This window comes from Equus przewalskii, chromosome 13 (genome assembly GCF_037783145.1).
Source record: "Equus przewalskii isolate Varuska chromosome 13, EquPr2, whole genome shotgun sequence".
NCBI lineage: Eukaryota > Metazoa > Chordata > Mammalia > Perissodactyla > Equidae > Equus > Equus przewalskii.
In genome coordinates this window covers 4,213,949-4,241,673 of record NC_091843.1, presented here as the reverse complement: position 1 = coordinate 4,241,673, position 27,725 = coordinate 4,213,949, and the positions used below count along the sequence as shown (strand labels likewise).

The following is a 27,725-nucleotide window of genomic DNA, read 5'->3' as shown; positions in this document are numbered from 1 at the left end:
AAAAGTAATTAATGTGAAGGATGACAGTCAGAGTGTCTTATTTCTAACTATGTACTGACTAATGAAATATCAAAATTTAAACATTTATATAGAAAACAAAGAATAAGTTCAAAATCAAAAGAATTCTTTGAAAGAGTACTGAATTAATAAGCTGACACATCTCCTTGATATTTCATACGTAAGTATTAATACTTTGTAGATTTCTTATAAATATTGGATTTGCTAAGACTAAAAAAACTATATAAAATTTTCGAGAAGTTAATAAAAGACTTCAAAGCTGTCTGCTTGGAAATGCTGGTTGAATCTGAGGCAAAGAAGGTGGCTCAAGTACCATATTCCAATGACAACACAGCTCGAAATACTCAGGAAGTAGACGATGATACGGAAGACCAATTAATAAAACAAAGCTACAAACGTACTTTTCATAGCAACTTCATAAATGCACATGTACTGGTACACAACAATTCTTTTAGGAAATGTGTGATGAACTTGATGGTATAAAAATTCTCTTTCAGCTTCACTGTCAACAAATGTTAGCTAAGTTTTTAACTGTATAAAACCATACACTGGGGTTGGCCCCCATGGCTGAGTGGTTACGTTCTCACACTCTGCTACAGTGGCCTAGGGTTTCGCTGGTTCAAATCCTGGGCACAGACATGGCACCGCTCATCAGGCCATGCTGAGGCGGTGTCCCACATGCCACCACTAGAAGAACTCACAACTAAAAATACACAACTATGTTCTAGGAGGCTTGGGGGAGAAAAAGGAAAAATAAAATCTTTAAAAAAAAAAACCATAAACTTTGGCAAAAGAACTGAGAGTGAATATTTAATACATTTTAGATCTAAGACTAAAAAGTAGAGATGAGAATAGAAGAAAAATATGTAATTATATATTGTAATAATGTAGAAATGATGCAACTAACAAATGAGAGAAGACAGAAATGGAAAGTACAATAAGTTCATTGACAAGGGCTTGCCCTGTCGCCAAGTGGTCAAGTTTGCACACTCTGCTTTGGTGGCCCAGGGTTTCGCTGGTTCAGATCCTGGGCATGGACATGGCACTGCTTGTCAGGCCATACTGAAGTGCATCCCACATAGCACAACTAGAAGTACCTACAACTGGAATATACAACTATGTATTGGGGGGTTTGGGGAGAAGAAGAAGAAGAAGAAAAATACAAAAAGAAGATTGGCAACAGATGTTAGCTCAGGTGCCAAAAAAATAAATAAGTTCATTGACTATTTCTGGGTTAGAAGTTAAAGTCCAAGGATACTATTTACAACTGACAAACCAGATTATAGAAAGCTAAATAAGAAAAAAAGGAAGAAAAGGAATTATAAAAGGCATTAATATAAAACTAATGTCTACAACATAAAATATATGTCTTCCTAAATACCAAAAGATATGCCAAAACAGAGAGCCAAAAAAACAAAATATAGAAAAAGAAATATAGTGAATGTAACAGAATCTAACAAGATGCAACTCAAGGCTATATATGAGAGACTCATCTATAATAAAGTGATCAATAATTGTTGAAAATGAAAAGTCTAGAAGATAATGGTAATTACCTAAATCTGAATCTCTCCAAATACCCTCCAGAAAAACCACAAGACCAACAAAGGCCAAAAATAACATCTATGACCAATGTCTTCAGCATTATTAGGAGACAGAACAAACCATGAACTTCAAATAATCAGCAAGCAGAGAAATAAATAACAAATTCCACCAGAGCTCCCAACACTGCTGCAAGTCTGCAGGTACACAAAACAGAGGAAGGGGTGGCTTAACGGACTCCATGAAAAATAATAAAAATAGAGTGAAGAACTTAAAGCATAGACAAAATTACCCTCAGAATTAGAAAGTCTAACACTAAGAAACACCAGAAAACCAACCACTAAGCACAGGTCCAAGATGTGGTACTTCACGCAACTGGCCTCATTAAAGGGCTTAACAGTGAGATGAACCAAAAGTGGCAACCACAGAGACGCACTGCTACTGAAAGAGAAAGATATAAAAAGAGAAGAGGTGGTGTCCCTCAGATTTATAGAAGGAAAAGAAAAAAATGAGAAACAAAAATGAAGGTCCTGAGGAAAAAAATGAGACATGTCAATCTCTCCTTTCTACCCTCTAAGCCCACTAATATCTATAACATCATGCACTAAAAAAACTGTATTTCACTAAAGTAACAAAAAGAAAAGCTTTTAAGCTAGGCCATCTGTCCAATAAATGATAGAAATAAAAAAAGAAATACCAAACTTAGTGACTATTAAAACAGAAAGAGAAACTTCAAATAAGAACATTTCAGCTTATGAACATTCTTCCCTAAACACTAACCCAGAAAAGAAAAGAAAATTAACACAACATTCCAAACAGATTTCAAAGAAGCATCTGGATATTAAGGAAAAATTAGAATCAGAAATTAAAAACTCAGGGGCTGGCCCCGTGGCCAAACAGTTGGGCTCACCCGCTCTGCTTCCGTGGCCCAGGGTTTCACCGGTTCGAGTTCTGGGCGGACATGGCACCGCGCATTGGGCCATGCTGAGGTGGCATCCCACGTACCACAGCTAGAAGGACCCACAACTAAAATATATACAACTATGTACTGGGGAGCTTTGGGGAGAAAAAGGAAAAATAAAATCTCTAAAAAAAAAAAAAAGAAATTAAAAACTCAGACCATAATCAGACAAGAAGGAACAAATGGAATGAAAATTGATAAAACTTAGGAAACTGAAGATAGACAAAACAACCTCAAAAAAAAAAACAAAAAAGAATTACTGGGTTTCCAAAGGAAAACAGATTCAGGTAAAAATCAAACAAGGGCCACTGAAGAAATAGAAGAAAACAAATGAGAGAACAGAAAAAATAACCTACAAGAAACATTGTTCAGAGAAAAGAACAAAATGTAAACAGGTATACTAAATTTCACATAAAAAGAAGGGCTATTAAGAAAACATGTGTGGGCTTATTTTTGCTTTAAAGCAACATCTGAAGAATAAACAAGAAATGAATAGGGCCGGCCTGATGGCTCAGTGGTTAAGTGTGCATGTTCCACTTCGGTGGCCTGGAGTTCATCGGTTTGAATCCTAGGTGCAGACATGGTACCGCTTGGCAAGCCATGCTGTGGTACACGTCCCACATATAAAGTAGAGGAAGATGGGCATGGATGTTGGCTCAGGGACAGTCTTCCTCAGCAAAAAGAGGAGGATTGGCAGCAGATTTTAGCTCTGGGCTAATCTTCCTCAAGAAAAAAAAAAGGAAAGAAAGAAATGAATAAAACTGGTTACCAACAAGGGTGAGGTATGTGGAATAAGGAGTACAGGATGGAGAAGCAGGACAATTTCAGTTTCTCTACAGATCTTTCTCTACAGATCTGACTTGTTCAATAGAGCAAACATTCTACATATGCAAAAATAAAATTAAATTAACAAGGATTTGTAGAAAACTAAAAATCAATGCAAAAGCAATCAATAAGATGGTAGATTTTAATTAAAGTATCTCAATAACTATTAAATATAAATGATCTAAACACACCAACTTAAAAAAAGAGAGACTGTCAGATTGCATAAAAACAAAGACTAAACTGTGTGCTATCTACAAGAAACCCAATTACAACATCAAGACATAGGTCAAAAGTTAAAATATCAACAAATGGTGCTGGGAAAACTGGATATCCACATGGAAAAGAATAAAGTTGGACTCTCATCTTAAACCATATACAAAAGCTAATAAAAAGTGGATCAAAGACCTAAATGTAAGAGCTAAAATTTAAAAACTCTTAGAAGAAAACATAGGAGGAAAACTTCATGACGCTGGATTTGGCAATGAAGTCTTGAATACGATGCCAAAAGCACAACCAACAAAAGAAAAAATAAATATTGGACTACAGGAATATCTTGGAAATATTGCGGGTTCAGTTCCAGGCCACCTCAATAAAGCAAATATCACAATAAAGCGAGCTACACAAATTTTTTGGTTTCCCAGTGCATATAAAGGTTATGTTTACACTATACCATACTCTATTAAGTGTGTACTAACATTATATCTAAAAAACAATGTACCTCCCTTAATGAAAAAACACTTTATTGCTAAAACATGCTAACCATCATCTGAGCCTTCAGCGAGTTGTAACCTTTTTGTTGGTGGAGACTCTTGCTGCGATGCTGATGGCTGCTGACTATCAGGATAGTCAGGGTGGGGTGGCTGTGGCAATTTCTTAAAATATGACAAAAGTGAAGTCTGCCACATCAACTGACTGACCCTTCCTTTCACAAACAATTTTTCTGTAGTGTGTGATGATGTTTGATGGTACTTTACCCACAGTAGAACTTCTTTCAAAATTAGAGTCAATCCTCTCAAACCCTCCCACTGCTTTATGAACTAAGTTTATGTCACATTCTAAATGCTTTGTTGTCATTTCAACAATCTTCACAGCATCCTCACCAGGAGCAGATTCCATCTCAAGAAACTACTTTTTTTGCTTATCAATAAGCAGCAATTCCTCATCCATTAAAGTTTTATCATGAGATTGCAGCAATTCAGTCCCACCTTCAGGCTCAAGTGCACTTCTAATTCTAGCTCTCTTGCTATTTCCACCACATCAAAAACTACTTCCTACACTGAAGTCTTGAACTCCTCCAAGTCGTCCATGAGGGTTGGAGTCAGCTTCTTCCAAACTCCTGTTAACGTTCTATTTTGACCTCTTCCCATGAATGTTCTTAATGGCATCTAGAATGGTGAATTCTTTCCAGAAGGTTTTTAATTTACTTTGTCCAGACCCATCAGAGGAATCACTATCTATGGCAGCCACACCCTGATGAAACGTATTTCTTAAATAATAACATCTGAAAGTCAAAATTACTCCTTGATCCATGGTCTGCAGAATGGATGTTGTACTAGCAGACACGAAAACATTCATCTTGTTATACATCTCCATCAGAGCTCCTGGGTGACCAGGTGCATAGTCAATGAGCAGTAAAATTTTAATCTGTTTTTCTGAGCAGTAGGTCTCAACAGTGGACTTAAAATATTCAGTAAATCATGTTGTAAACAGATGTGCTGGCATCCAGGCTTTGTTGTTCCATTTATAGAGCAAAGGAAGAACAGATTTAGCACAATTCTTAAGGGTCCTAGGGTCTGGAAGGGTAAATGAGCACTAGCTTCAACTTAAAATCGTCAGGTGCATTAGCCCCTAACTAGAAAGCCTGTCCGGGGTTAAGTGGTTAAGTTTGCGTGCTCCACTTCAGCAACCCAGAGTTTCGCCAGTTCGGATCCTGGGCACGGACCTAGCACTGCTCATCAAGCCATGCTGAGGCAGCATCCTACACAGCAGAGCCAGAAGGACCTACAACTAGAATACACAACTATGTACTGGGGGGTTTGAGGGAGAAGAAAAAAAAAGAAGATTGGCAACAAATGTTAGCTCAGGTGCCAATCTTTAAAAAAAAAAAGGCCTGCAATTTGAAGCTTTGAAGCCAGGCATTGACTTCTCCTCTCAAGCGATGAAAAGTCCTAGCTGGTATCTTCTGCCAATAGAAGGCTGTTTCATCTACACTGAAAATATGTTGTTTAGCATAGCCACCATCATTAATGATCTTAGCTAGATCTTCTGGATAACTTGCTGCTTCACCATGCACTTTTACGTTATGGAGATGGTTTCTTTCCTTCACCCTCATTAACCAACTTCTGGGGGCTTCGAACTTTTCTTCTGCAACTTCCTCACCTCTCTCAGCCTTCACAGCATTGAAGAGACTTAGAGCCTTGCTCTGAATTAGGCTGTCGCTTAAGGGAATGTTGTGGTTGGTTTGATCTTCTATCCAGACCACTACAAGTTTGATACTGGCAATAAGGCTGCTTCACTTTCTTATGATTTGTGTGTTCACTGGAGTAGCATCATTTTTTTTTGGTGGGGAAGACTGGCCCTGAGTTAACATCTGTTGCCAATCTCCCTCCTTTTGCTTGAGGAAGATTGTCTCTGAGCTAACATTTGTGCCAATCCTCCTCTATTTTCTATGTGGTACACCGCCACAGCATGGCTTGATGAGCTGTATGTAGGTCCATGCCCGGGATCCAAACCTGCAAACCCTGGGCGACTGAAGTGGAGCGCATGAATTTACCCTCTACACCACCAGGCCAGCCACCTGGAGTAACACTTTTAATTTCCTTCAAGAACTTTTCCTTTGCATTCACAACTTGGCTAACTGTTTGGTCTAAAAGGCCCGGCTTTTGGCCTATCTCAGATTTCAACATGCCTCCCTCACTAAACTTAACCATTTCTAGCTTTTGATTTCAAGTGAGAAATGTGTGACTCTTCTTTACACTTGAACACCTAGAGGCCATTGTAGGGTTATTAATTGGCCTAATTTCAATATTGATCTGTCTCAGGGAACAGGGAGCCCCAAGGAGAAGGAGAAAGATGGGGGAACCACCAGTTGAGAGAGCAGTCAGAACACACACAATATTTGTTGATTAGATAAGTGGGATGGGATGCAGCTGTAGAGGATCATACTAAGTCAAGAGGGCTTCGAAGGTGGTGAATACAGGTGCTCAGACTATTTGTTAAGACTATGTATTGACAGTTTATGCGCTCTCCTACATGTATGACATATTTGACAATCTAAAAAAATTTAAGGAGATAGATCTGTGTGCTGTTATAGAAGGCTCTCCAAGAAATATTAAGTGAAAAAGCAAAACAGTATGTGTAGCATGATTCCTTTCCTGTAAAAGTCTTTTTTTTTTTTAATTTTATTTTTTGTGAGGAAGATTGGCCCTGAGCTAACATCTGTGCCAATCTTCCTCTATTTTATATGGGATGTCACCAGAGTGGCTTGACAAGCGGTGCTAGGTCCACGCCTGGGATCCAAACCTGCAAACCCTGGGCACCGATGGATGTGGAGCCCATGAACTTAACCACTACCCACCAGGCCAGTCTCTAAAAGTCTTTATTGATGGCATATGCATAAAGAGTTTTTTTTTCTGGAAGAATACAGAAGAAATTATTACCTTTCATTAAACGTACTTTCACTGAGGTGTTCATCTTCATTTTATACCTCTCTATATTGTTTTGTTTTCAGACAGTTTTGATCTGTTTCTATTTTGTTTTCATTTTTTATCACATATGTATATAACTTTTTAACATATCTGTGTGTGTATATAACTATTTTATTTTTGTTATTATTAAGACAGGCTATCCAAGTGGTAGAACTGATGGATTGTTTTGTTTCCTTCTTTATACACTTTTACACCTTAAAAATGAATTATTTAGACAAAATCCTAATTAAAAATTAGACTATGAGGAAATTCAAAAAATAAATACCCAACAGAGATATGAAAAAATGTTTAATCTTGCTGATTATTACAAATAAACAACTTTTTGACTATCAAATTGGGAAAAATTTTTTTTAAATGTGGTAGTAGTCTTGGCAGGGGGACAAGGAAACTAATGAAGTGCTGATAAGATCCTATACTAGACTAGATTGTGAAGGCTCTGATAGAGTATACCATACTGAAATTCTAAACTGATCTTGTACAGATCATGGAGTCAAAGATTTTTAAGCAAGCAAGTGCAAAGATCGAAAATCTGAACTGTTAAAAGAAAATTGCAGTAAGCTAAGTGAAACGTAGAGAGATAAAACTGAAGGGAGAGAAGCAAGTTCAAAGTCTGTTAACAAGAACTCAAAGAACAGATCATCAGAAAAAGAAATACAAGAGGGAGAATAGACCTGAGGTAAAAAGAGGTAAAAACTAAAGGATGTGGTGAATGATTAGGTAAAACAGATGAGAAAGAGAAAAGAGTTAAAGATAATTTGGAGCTTTATAACTTGAGGCAAATGACTGGTTCTACCATCAAATGAGATAGAAAATAAAGAAGAAAGAAGCAAACTTGGAGGAAAAAACAATGACTTAGTTCATTGCCTTATTCAATGTGACCTACAGGCAGATGGAAATCTCCAATAAACAAATGGAAATAGGGAACAAAAGAGAGACCTTAATATCTAGAGCAGTGCTGTCTAATAAAACTTTTTACAACGAAGGAAATGTTCTATAACAGTGCTGGCAAATACAGCAGACACTAGACTGACGTGGCTATGATCACTTGAAATGTGACTAGTCCAACAGAGGAACTAATTTTTACTTATAATTAATTTAAATTTAAATAGCTACAGGTGAATATTTGCTATCACATTGGACAGACTATATCTAGAGACTTAAAGGGCATTTACATTCTCTTTCTCTTACTTTCTAGACACACGAAAATTAAGATGTACGTCTGATTTAGATTATTCAAATAGTGTTTTTTTGTCACCTGAGCTAACAACTTGCCAATCTTCTTTTTGCTTTTTCTCCCCAAATTCCCCCAGTAGACAGTTGTATACTTGCAGTTGTGGGTCCTTCTAGTTGTGGCATGTAGGACGCCGCCTCAACATGACCTGATGAGCAGTGCCATGTCCAAGCCCAGGATTCGAACCGGCGAAACCCTGGGCCACCGAAGCGGAGCATGCAAACTTAACCACTCGGCCACAGGGCTGACCCCTCAAATAGTTTTAAAATACCACCTTGGGCTAATATATTACAAAACTGAGGAACTATGATCCATCCTCAGCCAAACAGTATAATTACTTCCTTTTAAGTAATTCTTAATTCCATTTACAAATCAAAATGAAGCTGAATAAAAACTGAATGGTCTGGAAGCTGGCACTGAGGTACAGTTGCAAAACAAACCAGTCATGGATAAGGAGGCCTCGTTTGAGACCTAGAGCTTCACTCTTCAGAATACTGACCTCTCCATCACTATCAGATATCACAATGAATGCATCCTCAAGTCTACGCTTCCTCTTCACAGTGACAGAACTGGTAGTTTCTGCATCTTTCTTCTCCAGGTTCTGAGCTTCAGAGGCTTCTTTAACTTTTTTCTTTCTCCGTGGCATCTTTTTGTCTGAAATAAAAGGACAAATAATTTACTCAAAGAACAAGTTTTCTAGACGCTATCTGTAATTTGGTCATGTAAAAGAAAAAGATATCCACCTAATAGAAGGAAAACTAGATTTCTGAACTTTTCACTACTCATTAAAATTTGTATTATTTCTACAGAGGAAAACACATAAATATCTTCAGAGAAATTGCAATAAAAATAGTATTTATCCTTGTTCCTTAAACATTAACTTAGATAACTGGTTCTCTTGACTACATAAACATAATTTATCTAAAAGGCTTTTTTTTTAAATACCAATGCCTCAACCTGACAAAGGACATGTCCAAAAAATCCACAGCTAATATCCTACTTAAAGGGAAAAGACCGAATGCTTTCTCCTTAAGATACGAACACCACAAGAATGTCGGGGCTAACCCCATGGCCTAGTAGTTAAGTTTGGCAAACTCCGCTTTGGCAGACCAGGTCAGGTTCCTGGGCGCACGGACCTATACCACTCATTAGCAGGCATGCTGTGATGGCAACCCAAATACAAAATAGAGGAAGACTGGCAGAGATGTTAGCTCAGGGCGAATCTTCGTCAAGCAAAAACAGCAAGACTGGCAACAGATGTTAGCTCAGAGGAAGTCTTCCTCAGAAAGAAAAAAAAAAACAAGAATTTCTTTTTTCATCTTTTCTATTGAACATTATACTGGAGGCTCTAGGCAGGTCAATTATGTAAGAAGAAATAATAGATATCCAAATAGGAAAGGAAGAAGTAAAACTATCACTATTTGTGAATGACATAATCTCGTATATTAAAAGGAAAAAAAACTAAGAAATACGCTAAAAAAACTACTATAACTAATGAATAAAGTAAGCAAGATTGCAGGGAAAAATCAATTGCACTGCTATCCACTAGCAATAAAAAATCCAAAAATGAAATTTTGAAAATTCCACTTCTAATAGCACCAAAAGAAAAAATTGGGGGCCAGGCCAGCAGCGTAGCAGTTAAGTTCACATGATCTGCTTTGGTGGCCCAGGGTTCACTGGTTTGGATCCCATGCATGGACCTACATACCACTTACCAAGCTATGCTGTGGCAGGCGTCCCACATATAAAGTAGAGGAAGATGGGCACAGATGCTAGCCCAGGGCCAATCTTCCACAAAAAATTAATTAAATAAATAAAATTCTTATTTAACAAAGAAAGTGTAAGACTTGAACAGAAAACTTAAAAATATTGTTGAAAGGAATTAAAGAAGATCTAAGTAAATGCAAAGACATCCCATGTTCATGAATTGGACGACTTTATACTGTTAAGACAGCAATATTTCCCAAACTGCTCTACAGATACAACATAATCCTTAATAAAATCTCTACTGGCTTTTTCGTGGAAATAGACAAGCTAATCCTAAAATTCACATGGAAATACAAGAGTCCAAGAATAGCCAAAACAATCTTGAAAAAAAGGAACAAAGTTGCAGGACTCACATATCTCAATTTCAAAACTTACTACAAAAGCTGCAGTTAGTAAGACAGTGTGGCACTGGCACAAGGACAGACATGATGGAATAGAACTGAGAGTCCAGAGAACACCCACACATTTACTACCAATTGAGTCTTAAAGATTTTTTATTTTTTCCTTTTTCTCCCCAAAGCACTCCCAGTACACAGCTGTATATTTTTAGTTGTGGGTCCTTCTAGTTGTGGCACGTGGGACGCCACCTCAGCATGGCTTGATGAGTGGTGTCAAGTCCGCATCCAGGATCCGAACCAGCGAAATTCTGGGCAGCTGAAGCTGAGGCCGCGAACTTAACCACTTGCCACGGGGCCGGCCCCAGCCAACTGATTCTTAACAAGGATGCCAAGATAATTCAATGGGGAAAGTATAGCCTTTTCAACAAATGGTACTGGGACAACTAGATATCCACATGCAAAAGAATGAAATTGGACCTCTCTCTCACATATACATAAAAGTTTCATGAAATGGATCAAAAAGATAAACATAAGAGCAAAATTTATAAAATTCTTAAGCAAAAACATAGGCATAAATCTACATACGACATTCAAAGTATAAGCAACATGGGGCCAGCCTGGTGGCGCAGCAGTTAACTTCGCATGTTCTGCTTCGGTGGCCTGGGATTCGCCAGTTCGGATCCCGGGTGCAGATATGGCACCGCTTGGCAAGCCATGCTGTGGTAGGCATCCCACATATAAAGTAGAGGAAGATGGGCACGGATGTTAGCTCAGGGCCAGTCTTCCTCAGCAAAAAGAGGAGGACTGGCAGCAGACGTTAGCTCAGGGCTAATCTTCCTCAAAAGAAAAAAAGTATAAGCAACAAAAGAAAGAACAGATAAATTGGTCTTCATCTAAATTAAACACCTTTGTGCTCTAAACCATAAAATCAAGAAAGTGAAAAAAAGTGGAAAAAATATTTGCAAATCATCTATGTAATAAAGGAATTGTATCCAGAATATATAAAGAACTCTTGTAACTCAGTAAAAAAGGCAAATAAACCAATTAAAAAACATGCAAAGAATTTAAACAGACATTTCTCCAAAGAATATATACAAATAGCCAGTAAGCACATGAAAAGATGCTCAACATCATTAGTCATTAGGGAAATGCAAAGCCCATGATGATGGCTATAAAAAACAACAGAAAATAACAAGTATTGACAAGGATATGGAGAAACTGGAACCCTAGTACACTGCTGATGGCAATGTAAAATGGTGTAGCCGCTGTGGGGGAAGAAAAAGGAATGAAGCACTGATACGTGCTACAACATGAATTACTTTGAAGACACGTTAAGTGAAAGAAGGTAGTCACAAAAGCCCACATAATACATGGTTTCATTTATACAAAATGTCCAAAACAGCAAATCTATAAAGACAGAAAATAGATTAGTGGTTGTCTAGGATTGGGAGTTCGGGAGGATTGTAGACTGACTGTTTAAGGGATAGGGAGATATGTTTTTGAGGTTATGAAAATGTTCTAAAATTGTATACTTTAAATGGGTAGGTTCTATGATATGTGAATATATCTCAATAAAGCTGCTTTTTTCAAAAAAACATAGTAACAAAAAAACCCACATAAAACAAATGTTGGCGAGGATGTGCAGAAATCAAAACCTCCATATACTGCAGGTGAGAACATAAAATTCTGTAGCTGGTATGGAAGTTAGGCAATTCCTCCCAAAGTTAAATATAGGAGCCGGCCCCGTGGACGAGTGGTTAAGTTCGCGTGCTCTGCTCTGGCAGGCCAGGGTTTCAGTAGTTCGAATCCTGGGCGCAAACACGGCACCGCTCATTAAGCCACGCTGAGGCGGGGTCCCACATGCCACAACTAGAAGGACCCACAACTAAAAATACACAACTATGTACTGGAGGGCTTTGGGGGAAAACGGAAAAATAAAATCTTTAAAAAAAAAGTTAAACATATATCCAGCAATTCTACTCGCAGGTAAACACCCAAGAAAATTAAAAGTCTTCAAATGAAAACTTGTACTTGAATGCTCATGACAGCACTAATCACAACAGACAAAAAGGGGAAACAACACAAATGATGAATGGATACACAAAATGTGGTATATCCATACAACGGAATATTACTCCATCTTAAAAAGCAATGAAGTACTATTATATGCTATAACATGGATGAACTTTGAAAACACTACGTTAAGTGAAAGCAGCCAGACACAAAAGGCGACATATCGTATGATTCCATTTATAAATCCAGAATAAGCAAATCTAGAGAGACAGAAAACAGATTAAGACTGCTAAAGACTGGAAGAGAGGGAAATGTGGACTCCTTAATGGCTACAGGTTTCTTTTTAGGGTGAGAAAAATGTTCTGGAATTACAAAGTGGTGATATTGCATAGTATTTTGAATGTACTAAAAGCCACTAAATTATACACTCTGAAATGGTTAAAAGGTTGGATTTTATATGAATTTTACCTAAATTTAAAAAAAAAACTCCCCAGATGATTTTATTTTATAACCAGAGCAGAGACTCACTAATTTAAACACAGCAACCTTAACTGTTTTACAAACTTCTCAAATCCTTTAATCAGTCAATTACTCCTAAGGGAGTTGTTACATCTTATTATCAAGAGTCTGTACAATCCTAGCATTGAGGAAGGACAGTAACAAAGAATACACCCAAATGCTTCCGATCCACAAATTCACAAAATCATTCTATATCATAAGAACAGAAGCATAATTCTTAATGCATATTTTTAAATTATTTAAGTCTTGAAGAAATAGAAATCATACAGAAAATAGCAAAAAATTAAACGACAAATTTTTAAATTCACTATTTAAAGTAACAGAAATATTTATAACATACATGAAAAAGGGTTAGCCATCTATTACATAAAGTACGTGCAAACTGATGAGAAAATATTAACATTTCATTAAATAACTTGACATGAACTGCCAATGTGCAAGAAAAAAATCACATTAAATACAAATATAAATGTATCTAATCTATCAAGTTATCATTAAACAAATAGGATGACATGTTTCCACTTCCTAAATTAAAACAAATTAATTTTAATGGTAAGTAGCAGTAGTAGGGTATTCTCTAACCATCAAACTATAACAGAAATGGAAAAAAACATAACACAAAACTTTGCACAAATGGTGCCATATGCCTAATATAAATGATTAAAATGACCAAAGTCTTCAGTTTTAACCACTCACCTTACCCCATCCTTTTTAGATGCAGGTCTGCTACTGCCATAATGAAATTACCCAAAGAAAAAGAAAACAAATCTCTCTGGGGGCCAAGAGAGAAACCACAAAGACACCTGAGGGGAAAATACACAGACTGTGGCAAATTAAAGAGACAGACCTTAGATTAATAATACTTAAGAGAACTGCTGGCTAAGCGTTTTTAACCTGTCAATCCACAAGCCCTTAAAGGATCAATGGATTCACAATTTCCCAAAATTGTGTGCAAAACTGGTTTTGTTTTGTTTTGTTTTGTTTTGAGGAAGATTAGCCCCGAGCTAACATCCACCCCTAATCCTCCTCTTTTTGCTGAGGGAGAGTAGCCCTGAGCTAGTATCTGTGCCCATCTTCCTCTATTTTACATGTGGGACGGCCTGCCACAGCATGGCTTGATAAGTGGTGTGTAGGTGCACGCCCAGGATCTGAACCCATGAACCGCAGGCCACTGAAGCAGAGCACACAAACTTAACTGCTGTACTACCAGGCCAGCCCTGCAAAACTGTCTTGTTTCTCTATGTTCCTTGGGGAAATTTTTATAGCTTCTGAAGAGGATTTTTAGGCTGCTTAATTTTAAAATGGCTTATAGGGGCTGGCCCCGTGGCCGAGTGGTTAAGTTCGTGCGCTCCGCTGCAGGTGGCCCAGTGTTTCGTTGGTTCGAATCCTGGGCGCGGACATGGCACTGCTCATCAGACCACGCTGAGGCAGCGTTCCACATGCCACAACTAGAAGGACCCACAACGAAGAATATACAAAAAACAACTATGTACGGGGGGCTTTGGGGAGAAAAAGGAAAAAATAAAAATCTTTAAAAAAAAAAAAATGGCTTATGATGAGGATTTTTAGGCTGGTTAGTTTTAAAACTACAGATGAGATTCAGGCTCCAAGGAGTGGAATTTGCTTGCCCCCTTGTTGGGAAACATTTACATTTCTAAGGGAAACCTCTATCTGTGAAGATGCCTCCCTCTCTGTGCCAGGAAGAAGGGGGAATGGTCTTATCTCTAGAAGCTCTTAATGGGGAAGGCAAGAACTTAAGTTGGTTGCTGTCTGGCAATCTCATGTAACTGGTTTAGGGTGGTGGCGTCTAACCTTTCTAACCTTTACTTAATCCGATTTGATTCTTGTCTAAAAGTCATGGGATCACCCAATGACCAGACCCCACCTGCACTGATGCCATTTTAACTTCTTTTTCATGTTCTTTCCTTTGTCTTGTAAAGAGATGACTCACATACCTATGCCTTAAATTTAGTCCTAACCCTCAACTCGGGGCAGCAGCAGGAGCTCTGCCTGCCCATGGGTCCTGTCCCCATGCCAGCGGGGGCAGCAGAAGCGGCGGCAGCAGAAGCTCTGACTGCCCATGGGTCCTGTCCCCATGCTATTCTACTCTCTAAATAAAAGAGCACTACTGCCAGATCTTAAGAGTCTAAGAAATCTTTCTTTCGACTCCTCGGCTCACCGACCCCGCATCAGCTTCCATCCAATTCTCAAAGGAGCTCAAGACCCAAAAGAGTTTAGAATTACCAACAATCTAGCTAAACCTCTTCACTTTCAGAAGCAACCAAGAGATTTAACTTGACATACCAGTTTCCAGTGTTTCTGTGTTTAATAAGCATGTTTACTTTGTATTACTCAAGTTCCTTGACTCATCTTTTTACATTTTGTGTGTATTACGCTATACACGTTAAGTATATTAGTACACATATATAATTTACAAATAAATATACACATATTATTGATTGTGCTAAAAAAAGTTATCAGTAGGGATACAAGGTTTTTAAAAGGTAAGAAAATCTCTGTGACTTTGAGTAAGCAAAAATTTCTCAGGATACAGAAAGTACTGAAGGAGAGTAGAACATGCCATGCCAAAATATGCCACTTTGGCATATTGATTATTTTGAATCAAAGTTATTTAAGAATCAGCAGGTACAAGGACAGTCCGACCCTCCTTTGTCCCCCTGAAAGCAGAAAATATATTTTCCTTGTGAAGGTATCCTCCCTGTACCAAGAAGACAAAAGGCATCCTTATCACCAGAGATAGAGAATTCAGGGACAAGAAGGCTGTATAAACAAACCTGTTACTTCTTCACTAATAGCTATCCCAAGATCAAACCCCTTTGTTTTGTCAATTCTTCACAAATAGTTTCCTTGTCTAAAAGGTATAAAAGATACCTGCTTTCATCACTTCGGGGAGTCTCATAATTTTACAGGCTCCCATAAACATGAAATTAAATTTGTTTTTCTCCTGTTAATCTGTCTTATGTCAATTTAATTATTAAACCAGCCAAAGAACCTAGAAGAGAAGGAAAAAGTTTTCCTCCCCTATAGTACAAACCATGGCATTTTAAAAAATTGATAAATTGGACTTCATTGAAATTTAAAAATTCTGTTCTTCAAAAGAAACCAGTAAGAAAACAAAAGCCACAGAATGGAAGAAAATATGTGCAATACAGATATCTAGTAAAAGACTTGTATTCATAATATTTAAAGAATTCCTATAACGAAACAATTAAAAAACCAATTTTTAAAATAAGCAAAAGATATGAACAGACTTCACAAAAGTAGATACACTAATGGCCAATAAGCAAAACAAAGAAAAAAAAGATGCTCAACATCATTAGTTATCAGAACAGAAATTAAATCCACAATGACATATCACTGCACATCCATTAGTACAGCTAAAATCAAAAATACTGACAACACAAATGTGGGCAGGGATGAGAAATACACAGACCTCTGACACACTGCTAATGGGAATGTAAAATGGCTATAAACACTTTGGAAAACTATTTGGCAGTTTCTTAGAAAAACAAATGTATACTACCATACAGGCCGGTTATCCTGCTAATATTATTTACCCAATAGAAATGAAAACATATCACCAAAGATTTGTATACAAATGCTCACAGCAGCTTTCTTCACAACGTCAAACACTGTAGATGACCCAAATGTCCATCAACAGATTAATAAACAAACTGTCGTTTATCCATACAGCAGACTACTACTCAGCCATAAAAAAGATACCAGCAAAACATGAGTGACATCTCAAAATCAGTATGCTGAATGAAACAAGCCAGATGCAAAAAGCATAGATTGATTTATTCCATTAATTTTAAATGCAAACTAATCGATATTGACAAAAAAGCACATCAGTGGCTGCAGAGGGCCAGGAGTTCAGGAAAGGAGGGACTGAAAAGATGTATAAGGAATTTTGTGAGGATGATAGAAATGTACTATTGTCACGATTATGGTGGTAGTTTCATAAGTGTATACAACTGGAAAAACTCATCAAACTGTAGATTTCAAATAGATGCAGTTTATTATACATAAATTATTTGGCAATAAAGTTGCTAAGGAAAAAACCACAATAAGATACCACTATACATCCACTAGCACAGTTAAAACTTAAAAGACTGAAAATACCAAGTGCTGACAAAGATATAAAGTAACTGGAACTCTGACACATTGCTGATATGAATATAAAGCAGTACAACCACTTTGGAAAGCAGTTTGGCAGTTTCTTAAAAAGTAAAACATGCATATGCTACTAAACCACCTAGCCATTCCACTTCAGGTATTTACCCAAGAGAAATAAAGACACGAATGTTTGTAGCAGCCCTATTCATAACACACAAAACTTAGACATAACCCAAATATCCATCAATAAGTGAATGGATAAGCAAATTGTGTTCTATCCATACAATAGAAAACTACTCAACAATAAAAAAGAACCTACATAAAACATTATGGTGAGAAGCAGCAGCAAGACACAAAGGAGTACATACTGTATGATTTCATTTATATGAAATTGTAGAAAAGACTAATGTAAGCAACAGTGAAAGGAAAACAGACTAGTAATTGCCTGGGGCCAGAATGGGGAAGGGAGAGAAATGACAGGTAAAGGGCACAACGGTACCTTTTGAGATAACCTAAGTGTTTTGTACCTTGACTGTGGTGGTGGTTACACAGGTGTATACCTTGACTAAAATTCAACAAGGGACTTCTGATTACTGTCATGACAAAGAAAGGAGGTTAATAAAGCTGTTCTCAAAAATAAACTATAAAGCTGACTGAAACAGTCAAAAACAACCATTTCAGCTTGGAAATTGACCAAAAGCATACAACAAAATGAAAAATGTTCATTCAGGAAAACTGCTGAACTTTGAGTAAGAATACCATGAGTCTGCAATTCACACCCAGAGCTACTTCCATATACCCTCCTCCCCCAGAATTATCAGTCCCATAGTTCAACCAAGACATGAATATCAACAGCTTCAGAGTCATAGCTGGAGGGGACTCATTAGGTTGGAACATTTTCAGTCTACCTTAGTAACCAGTAGCCTGTGATGGGTCCTATCTGAGGCAAGCAACAAACCAGAGGATGAGTCAGAGATTTATCAGGGAGTTCCAGGAACTGAGACAGCCATAGGAGGATTCATAAACTCTCCAAATATCCCAGATTGATGGGAGGCTGTGTACATGCACAGCAGAGACCAGAGCAGGCCCAAGCCTCCTACAGAACCCTGGCAGCAGGGTTGCGTGCACTCAGAGAAGAAATCTGAGAGCCACAGAGGAAAGTAAAAGCTGAGGCAGACTTGAAAGCTAGTATCCACCTTCTGCCGGGAGCCGTGGCTACATCATTTGATCAGCTGTTTGACAGGGTCCAGCCGACTAACGCCGAGGGGTGCAGGGTCGCCCCTTGGTGAAGAATAACCGGCCAGCCCCTCACATAGTTCTGAAACCTGTGCTGCTTCTAATTGCCCTTCATTCCTTTTCCTTTCTTAACCTCCAGTTTTCACTCCTTTGGGTGGCTGCTTGGGAGGCACTACCTCCCAGGAAAATTAGATATAGTAAGAGAATGTGACCACCTGCAGGTAACTTTCAAGATATTTTTCAGTTAATTAATGGAGAAGCACACAGTCCCATTTGAGACAATCAGAAAGGAATCCTGCCCAGATAAGATGTCGAATTAGGTTTATGGCCTCCATCTGGTTAATGTTTCCTTCTCCCTCCAGTTCTTTGTCTAAATATACATATGCAGCGTCCTTCTAAGTTTGCTGGTTAATTGGATGATCAAGATATATCTATATATTATTCTTGACCTTCTGCTTTCTGTTAAAAATGTTATAGAGGTTTTCTCCTAAAAGCAATAAATAAAAAACAATTGATGAGCAGAAGGGCCGAGGGGTGCAGGGATGCCCCTCGGTGAAGAATGGCCGGCCGACACCCCTGATATTTTATGAATTATATGCATGCTTTCTAGCAAGGTTATGTCTATACTTATTTCTGTTTTTTATTCTTGAAGATACATAGTTTAGCTTAGCTTTTCAGCCCTTTACTTTACTAACAAAATGATACTTTCTCCGGCAGTGTGCTTAAGGGACTTAGCTCCACAATCTAAAAGACAAAGGAATGCTTTCACCTGCTAAAGGGCGCGAAAATGTAAAGATGTTTAACTGCCCGCTGAGAATGCAGATAGCCCTGGGAATAAGACACCCTGGAGTCACCTTTTGTTTGCATTAACCATCTACACTAACGGCGTAAATGATTGAGGGAGGCAGGGATGGCTCCACCAGGTTGTAACCAGACGCACTGCTGTCCTGTCCGGAGGTCTGGACCTTCTCTCTTTGATTTAACTTTACCATGAATTACAACAGATGCCTAGGTACCTATCTCCTTTAGCTTAGAGACAACAAACACTAGTTAATTGCGGAAAAGACCACCATTAACCTTATGCTCTATAGAACAGAATGCTAATAAATATTCTTGTGCTCGTTTTTTACTTCCTTATCTCTCTGAGAATATCTGTAGAACTATTTCTGTACTAATCCTGAAAAATATATAAACGACACTTGTGCACAGTAAAGTTGGACTTGCTAACACCAACCCAAGTCTCACGTCCCCTTTATTTCCCCCTCATTGCACCGACGCCGTCCATCCCTCAGGAACCTGGACTCAGCCAGGGCGGGACTCCAGCAACCTTCCATCCCGCATAAAACGAAGACATCATCTTTGACTCTGTTTCTCTCATTTTCATATCCAATTCATCCTCATGTCCTATTGATTTCACCTTCTATATTCTCTTTAACCTGTCCATTTCTGTCCATTTTGACCACTACCCTAGTCCAAGCTACCAACAACTCTCACGTGGACAACTGTAATAGCCTCTTAATTAGGTTCCTTACTTTTATTCTTGTTCCCCTCCAATCTGCTCTACTTATCTTTTCAAACGGAAAATCTTAAATTAGTCCACTATTTAAATAAAAACTTCAGTAACTTCTCACTGGTTTCACAGTTAAGACATTTTTGCCCTTAAGGTGGTCTACAACGCATGTCCTGTGTTATCTAACCTCCTGCCAGGCTCCTCTTGCTCTAAGCTCTCCCTTAGTTCCTAAGCCACAGTGATACTCCTTTATTGTCACAGGGTCTTTGCACATGCTCCTGCATAGAAGATTCCCCCAACACTCCCCTTCACATAGTTTATTCCTTCCCACCCTTGAGATCTCAGCTCAATTATGACCTTCTTAGAGTCTTCACTGACTCCCCAAATTGATTAAATATCTCTGTTACATATTTTCAATGCACCATGCACATCTTCTTCAAAATAACTTACCACAGTTGTATAATTATATGTTCATTTGTGTGACTTATTAAGAAATATCTATCTTTCTTAATAGGCTGTGTGCTCCAGAAAGGCAAGAATAATACAGCCCCAGCATCTAGCACATTCTCTGACAAATAACAGGTGATCAATAAATACTTATTAAATAAATTAATTACACAAAATTTAGAAAAATTAAGCTAAAGTGGTGAAATTGTTTTTTTGTTATTCCAATTTCTAAAATCTGTGCTAGCTTTATAATTTAATATTTTAAAAAATCTTGCTGTATTTTGTAGTTTTCAGCATACAAGTCCTGTACTTGTTTTGTTAGATTTACACCTATGTACTTCTCTTTTGAGTAATTAAAGAAAGAAATCAAAGATTTAAATAAGTGGAGACACACCACGCTCATGGATTGGAAGATACAACATACTAAAGTTGTCAATTCCTTTCAAATTCATCTTAAATTTAATGCAATCCCTATAAAAACCCCAGCAAGATTTTTTGTAGACTTAGACAAGCTTATTCTAAAATTTATATAGAAAGGCACAAGCCCTAGACAATCTTAAACAATCATGACAAAGAAGACTAAAGTTTGACACCAAAAGCAAAAATAAACAAGTGGAACTACACATCAAACTAAAAAGCTTCTCACAGCAAAGGAGATCATCAACAAAATGAAAAGACAGTCTACCAAATGGGAGAAAATACTTGCAAACCACATTAATATCCAAAAAATAAAGAATTCATACAACTCAACAGCAAAGAATCCAATTTAAAAATGAGAAGAGGATCTGAACATTTTTCCAAAGAAGACATATAGATGGCCAACAGGTACATGAAACAGTGCTCAACATCAGTAATCATCACAGAAATTAAAAATCAAAACCACAATGGTATATCACCTAACACCTATTAGAATGGCTACGACCAAAGTCAAGAAGTAACAAATGTTGGCAAGGATATGGAGAAAAGAGAACCCCTGTGCACTGTTGGTAGGAATGTAAACTGGTACAAATACTATGGAAAACAATATAAAGGTTCCTCAAAAAATTGAAAATACAACTACTATATGATCCAGCAATTCCACTTCTAGGTATTTATCTGAAGAAAATGAAAACACTGACGCATAAAGATATATGCACCACAATGTTCACTGGAGCATTATCTACAATAGCCAAGACACAGAAACAACCTAAGTGTCCATCAATGGATAAATGGATAAAGAAAATGTGGTATACATATACCAGGGAATACTGTTCAGTCATAAAAAAGAAAGAAATCTTGTCATTTGTGAGAACACAGATGGATCTCGAGGTCATTATACTAAATGAAATGGGAAAAAATAAAAAATATTTGCAAAACATTTATCTAATAAGTGGTTAATACATAAAGAATATATAAAGAACTCCTACAACTCAACAAGAAAAAAAATCAATTAAAAAATGGACAAAGGATTTAAAAGACATTTCTCCAAAGAAGATAAAGAAACAGTCAATAAGCACATGAAAAGATGTTTGACATCACTAATCATTAGGTAAATGCAAACCAAAACCAGGAGATACCACCCCACACTCATTAGGATAGCTACTATCCCCAAAAGAGAAAATAGCAAGTGCTAGAGAAGATGTGAAGAAACTATAACCCTTGTAACCTGCTGGTGGGAATGTAAAATGGTGAAGCTGCTATGAAAAACGCTATGGCAGTTCCTCAAAATATTAAAAATAGAAATATCAGGGCCGGCCATGTGGTCAAGTGGTGAAGTTCGTGAGCTCCACTTCAGCGGCCCAGTGTTTCACCGGTTCAGATCCTGGGCCCAGACAAGAGACTGCTCAACAAGCCATGCTGAGGCGGCATCCCATATAGGACAACCAGAAGGACCTGCAGCTAGAATATACAACTATGTACTGGGGGGACTTTCAGGAAAAGAAGGGAAAAAAAAATCTAATATATACACACAATGGAATATCATTCAGTATTAAAAAGGAAGGAAATTCTGACACATGCTACAACATAGATGAACCTTGAAGACATTATGCTAAGTGAAGTAAGATACAAAAGAACAAATACTGTATGATTCCACTTATATGAGGTACCAAGAGTAGTCACATTCACAGAGACACAAAGTAGAATGGTGGTTGCCAAGGGGTCAGGGAAGGGAGGAATGGGGAGTTATTGTTTAATGGTTGCAGAGTTTAAGTTTAGGAAGATGAAAAAGTTCTGGAAATGGAAAGAGGTGATGTTTGCACCAACAACGTAGATGTACTTAATGCCAATGAACTCTACACTTAAAATGGTGAATTTTGTACTATGTATATTTCACAACAATTTTAAAAATAAAAAAAGCAGGGGCTAGGCCAGTGGTGCAGCGGTTAAGTGTGCACGTTCCGCTTTGGCGGCCCGGGGTTCATCGGTTCAGATCCCAGGTACGGACATGGCACTACTTGGCACGCCATCCTATGGTAGGCGTCCCACATGTGAAGTGGAAGAAGATGGGCACAGATGTTACCTCAGGGCCAGTCTTCCTTGATGAAAAGAGGAGGACTGGCAGAAGTTAGCTCAGGGCTAATCTTCCTCAAAAAAATTAAAAAATTAAAAATTAAAAATTAAAAAAGCAAAAGCTTATACATACCCTCATGGAAAATCTCCAAGACATATGTCATTAAGCATAAAAAAGAAAGAAGCAGAACAGTAAATAAAACATGATACATTTTGTGCAGAAGGAAAAAAAAGAATCGGCATTGATAAATTTTTCTCAGGTCATCAAAACCAGAAATTAATCCATTTACAACCTTCAACTATGATGTCTAGTCCAAAAATAATTTTCAGGAAAAATTTTCTGTTAACTGAAAAAGAGCCTGAAAGCCTTTGGCAAGTAGTTCGTTCAAGTAACAAGAAGGTTAAATTTTTCTAAGTATTTTCCACTTTAAGGTGAGAAAAAGAAGTGAGGTTTAAATTAAGGAAACCAATTCTCACTCAGCACTGTACTCAACACTAGAAAAAGAAATAATTTTGCCTCTAACTTCCTACCTACACTGGGTCCCATAGTTAGCCACTTCAAAAGAGAACCCCTAACCCTGGAAAAATACCACTTGCTGTGTACTTCTTACTCAAAGCTACCAAGATAAGATTCCTGGAGAAACTCACAAAACCAAGACAACTAAGTTTTCACTGAGCCTTTCTAAGGCACTTCTGCCTTCAACTCTTTCCCAATAAGCTCCTCCCAACCCTTCTTATATTTAGTTCTTTCTAGAGCCACTCTATTCCCTTGCTACAAGCATTATCAAGACTTTCTGAGCCTAAAAATAACTTCCATCGACCCTATCACCAATAAAACCCTCTCCTTTGCTTTACCACCAAGTTTTTTACTCAGATCTCTATACACTGACACAGAAAATAATCATTAATTAGAAAAACAGGGGCCGAACTGGTGGCACAGCAGTGAAATGCGCACATTCTGCTTCGGCAGCCCGGGGTTCGCCAGTGTGGACATGGTACTGCTTGACAAGCCATGCTGTGGTAGGCGTCCCACATATAAAGTAGAGGAAGATGGACACGGATGTTAGCTCAGGGCCAGTCTTCCTCAGCGGGGAAAAAAAAAAAGAGGAGGATTGGCAGCAGATATTACCTCAGGGCTAATCCTCCTCAAAAAATAACAAACATGGGGCCAGCCCCGTGGCCGAATGGTTAAGTTTGCACGCTCTGCTTCTTTGGCCTGAGGTTTCACCAGTTCAGGTCCTGGGTGCCGACATGGCACTGCTCATCAGGCCATGCTGGGGCAGCATCCCACATGCCACAACTAGAAGGACCCACAACTAAAAATACACAACTATGTGCCGGGGGATTTTCAGAGAAAAAAAGGAAAAATAAAAATCTTTAAAAAAAAAAAAACCACAACAAATAAAATTCACCTGGAAGCATACACAAGAAACTGCCAAAAGTGTGAGAGGGAATTTGAGGGATTGAGAGGGGAAAGAGATCTTTCCTACTGTTTGAATTTTGAACTATGTGCAAATATTACTTTTATTTATTCATTTTGGTGAGAAAGATTCACTCTGAGCTAACATCTGTTGCCCATCTTCCTTTTCTTTGCTTAAAGAAGATTAGCCCTGAGCTAACGTCTGTGCCAGTCTTCCTCTATTTTCTATGTCGGTCGCTGCCACAGCATGGCTTGATGAGTGGCACAGGTCCACACACAAGAGCTGAACACGCTAACCTGGGCCACGGAAGCAGGGCACGCTGGACTTAACCACTATGCCACGGGTCTGGCCCCCTACTTCTATTTTTCTTTAAAGTAAGCGTTTAAACTCTGGAGATGACTTCAAGTTTTGACATTAATTTTAAAGGGCATGTTCCATATCCACTGTCTGCACTTATCACTCTCTTCTGTCCTTAATACATAATATAATCTCAATCTGCCCTCCTTTAGGATCATCAAAGATCTCCTTGCTCCAACCCCTGTCTATTCTCAGCTTTCATTCCACTAGCCTTCTTAGCAAATCCCTTCTTTATAATATTATGTCTAACTTAGTGTCTGTGACACTGCTCAACTGAGTTTCCTCCTAGTTCTCACCTCTCCTTTTTCCGCCTCTTCCTTCTCTTCCTCTCATCTAAATAAAAGTATTTACCACACAGTCACGTGTCACTTAACTACAGGGATACGTCCTGAGTAATGTGTTGTTAGCTGATTTTGTCATGCAAACATCACAGAGTGTACTTACACATACCTAGTATGATATAGCCTACTACACACCTACACTATATGGTACTAATCTTACAGGACCACCATCATATATGTGGTCCGTCGTTGACTGAAACATCATTACGTGGCTCTGACTATATTCTATATTTGTCTCTCTCTCTCTACTCTTTCACTTTGAAGTGGTATTCACTCTTGGGCTTTCAATTACGAACTCAATTCAGATGACTACAAAATGTACAACTGCATTTAGACCTTTCAGCTCAACTCCACTCCTACCATTTCTAACTCGCTGTGAAATTCTACCAAACATTTAAAGAAGAATTAACATCAATCCTTCACAAACTCTTCCAAAAAACAGAAGTGGGGGAACACTTCCCAACTCATTCTATGTGACCTGTACTACCCTGATAACAAAATCAGACAAGGACAACAAAAGCAAAAAAGAAACCACTATCTCTTATGAATACAGATGCAAAAATCCTCAACAAAATACTAGTAAACCAAATCCAGTATCACAAAAATGATTACACACCATGACCAAGTAAGATGAATCAAAAAAATGCAAGCTCGAAAATGAATCAAAAAAAATGCAAAAAAAAGCAATATCTGAAAATCAATTACTGTATTATACCATATCAATAGAATAAACGACAAACACCACATGATTATCTTAATATACACAGAAAGAGCATTAGATAAAATTCAATATCCTTTCATGATAAAAATGCTAAAAAAACTAGGAATAGGAGGGAACTTCCTCGACCTAATAAAAGGTATCTATGAAAAACCCAAAGTTAACATCATAATTAATGTTGAAAGACTTAAAAGCTTTCCCCTTAGATCAGGTACAAGGCAAGGATGTCCATTCTCACCACTTCTATTCAACCTTGTCCTGGAGATTCTAGCCAGGGCAACTAGGCAAGAAAAAGAAATAAAAGGAATCCAGATTACAAAGGAAGATGGCAAACCATGTCTATTTTCAAATGCAATGATCTTGTATATTCTAAAGAATCCACGAAAAAACTATTAGAGCTAATAAACGAGTTCAGCAAGGTTGCAGGATACAAAATCAATATAAAAAATAAACTGTACTCTATACACTTGTAATGAAATTAAGAAAATAATTCCATTTACAATAACATCATAAGGAATAAAATACTTAGGCAGCATTTTAACAAAAGACACCCAAAACCTATACTCTGAAAACTAGAAAACTGTTGAAAGAAACTAAGGAAGATACAAATAAAATAGAAAGACATTGCATTGCACGCTCAAGGATCAGAAGACTTAATATTAAGATGGCAATACTCTCCAAATTGACATACAGATTCAACACAATCCCTAAAAAATTCTAAGCAGGTTTTCGTGGAAATTAACAAGCTCATCCTAAAATTCACATGGAAATTCAAGGGCCCCAGAATAACCAAAACAATCTTGAAAAAGATGAAAGAAGTTGGAGAACTCACATTACTGATCAGAAAACCTAGTACAAAGCTACAGTAATCAAGATAGTGTGGCACTGGCATAAACAGACATATAGATCAAGAGAACAGAATTGAGACCCCAGAAAATATCCTCATTTTTATCCTCATTTTTATAGTCAACTGATTTTCAACAAGGGTGCCAAGATCATTCAGTGGGGAAAGAACAGTCTTATCAATATATGGTTCTGGGAAAACTGTACAGCCACATGCAAAAAGAATGAAACTGGACCCTACCTCACAGCATACAAAAACTCAAATTGGATCAAAGACAATTAAATGTAAGACCTAGAATTATAAAACTCTTAAAAGAAGACACAGCCATAAATCTTCATGAGCTTGAAATAGGTGATGGCTTCTTAATTATGACATCGAAACCATAAGCAACAAAAGAATAAGTAGATAAACTGAACATCATCAAAAATTAAGAAATTTTGTGCTTCAAATGAAACTATCAAGAAAGTGAGGGGCTAGCCCAGTGGGGCAGCGATTAAGTGTGCACGTTCCGCTTGGGCAGCCCGGGGTTCACCAGTTTGGATCCCAGGTGTGGACATGGCACGTGGCGGCGTCCCACGTACTACAACTAGAAGGACACACAACTAAAATACACGACTATATACTGGGGGTATTGGGGAGAAAAAGCAGAAAGAAAAAAAAAAAAGGAAGAAGACTGGCAACAGTTGTTAGCTCAGCTGTCAATCTTTAAAGAAAGTGAAAGGGGGGCCAGCCCGGTGGGGCAGCAGCTAAGCTCTCACATTCCAATTTGGCAGCCCAGGGTTTGCTGGTTCAGATCCTGGGTGCAGACCTACGCAGTGTTTGTCAAGCCATGCTGCGACAGGCATTCCACAGATAAAGTAGAGGAAGATGGGCACAGATGTTAGCTCAGGGCCAGTCTTCCTCAGCAAAAAGAGGAGGATTGGTGGTAGACGTTAGCTCAGGGCTAATCTTCCTCAAAAAAAAATAATAATAAAATAAAAATAAAATTTCTATTAAAAAAAGAAAGTAAAAGACAGCCCACAGAACTGGAGAAAATTTTGGCAAATTACATATCTCATAAGGGACTTATACTTACAATGTATTTTTAAAAAAGCCCTCTTACAACTCAACAAAAAGACAACTGAATAAAAATTGCCAAAGGATCTAAGTACACACTTCTCCAAAAATTATTTACAAATGACACATAAGCCTGTGAAAAGATGCTCAATATCACTCGCCATAACAGAAATGCAAAATCAAAATCAGGAGATATCATTTTATATCCAAGAATAGCTATAATCAAAAAGATAAGCATAGGCAAGAATGT

General features: G+C 37.8%; 1 protein-coding gene across 9 annotated transcripts in view; it reads right to left on the bottom strand.

Annotated features, from left to right (window-relative positions):
* The window catches only part of UIMC1 (ubiquitin interaction motif containing 1), a 141,784-nt gene that overhangs the window by 78,983 nt on the left and 35,076 nt on the right, over positions 1 to 27,725 (bottom strand). For 8 of the 9 annotated variants that reach the window (XM_070570279.1, XM_070570278.1, XM_070570280.1 and 5 more), the window contains one exon: positions 8,781 to 8,935. In XM_070570279.1, the coding sequence (XP_070426380.1) occupies positions 8,781 to 8,927 (147 nt within the window). In that variant the 5' untranslated portion in view covers positions 8,928 to 8,935. The remainder of the gene's footprint in view (positions 1 to 8,780; positions 8,936 to 27,725) is intronic. The other variant, XM_070570283.1, reaches the window with a different exon arrangement.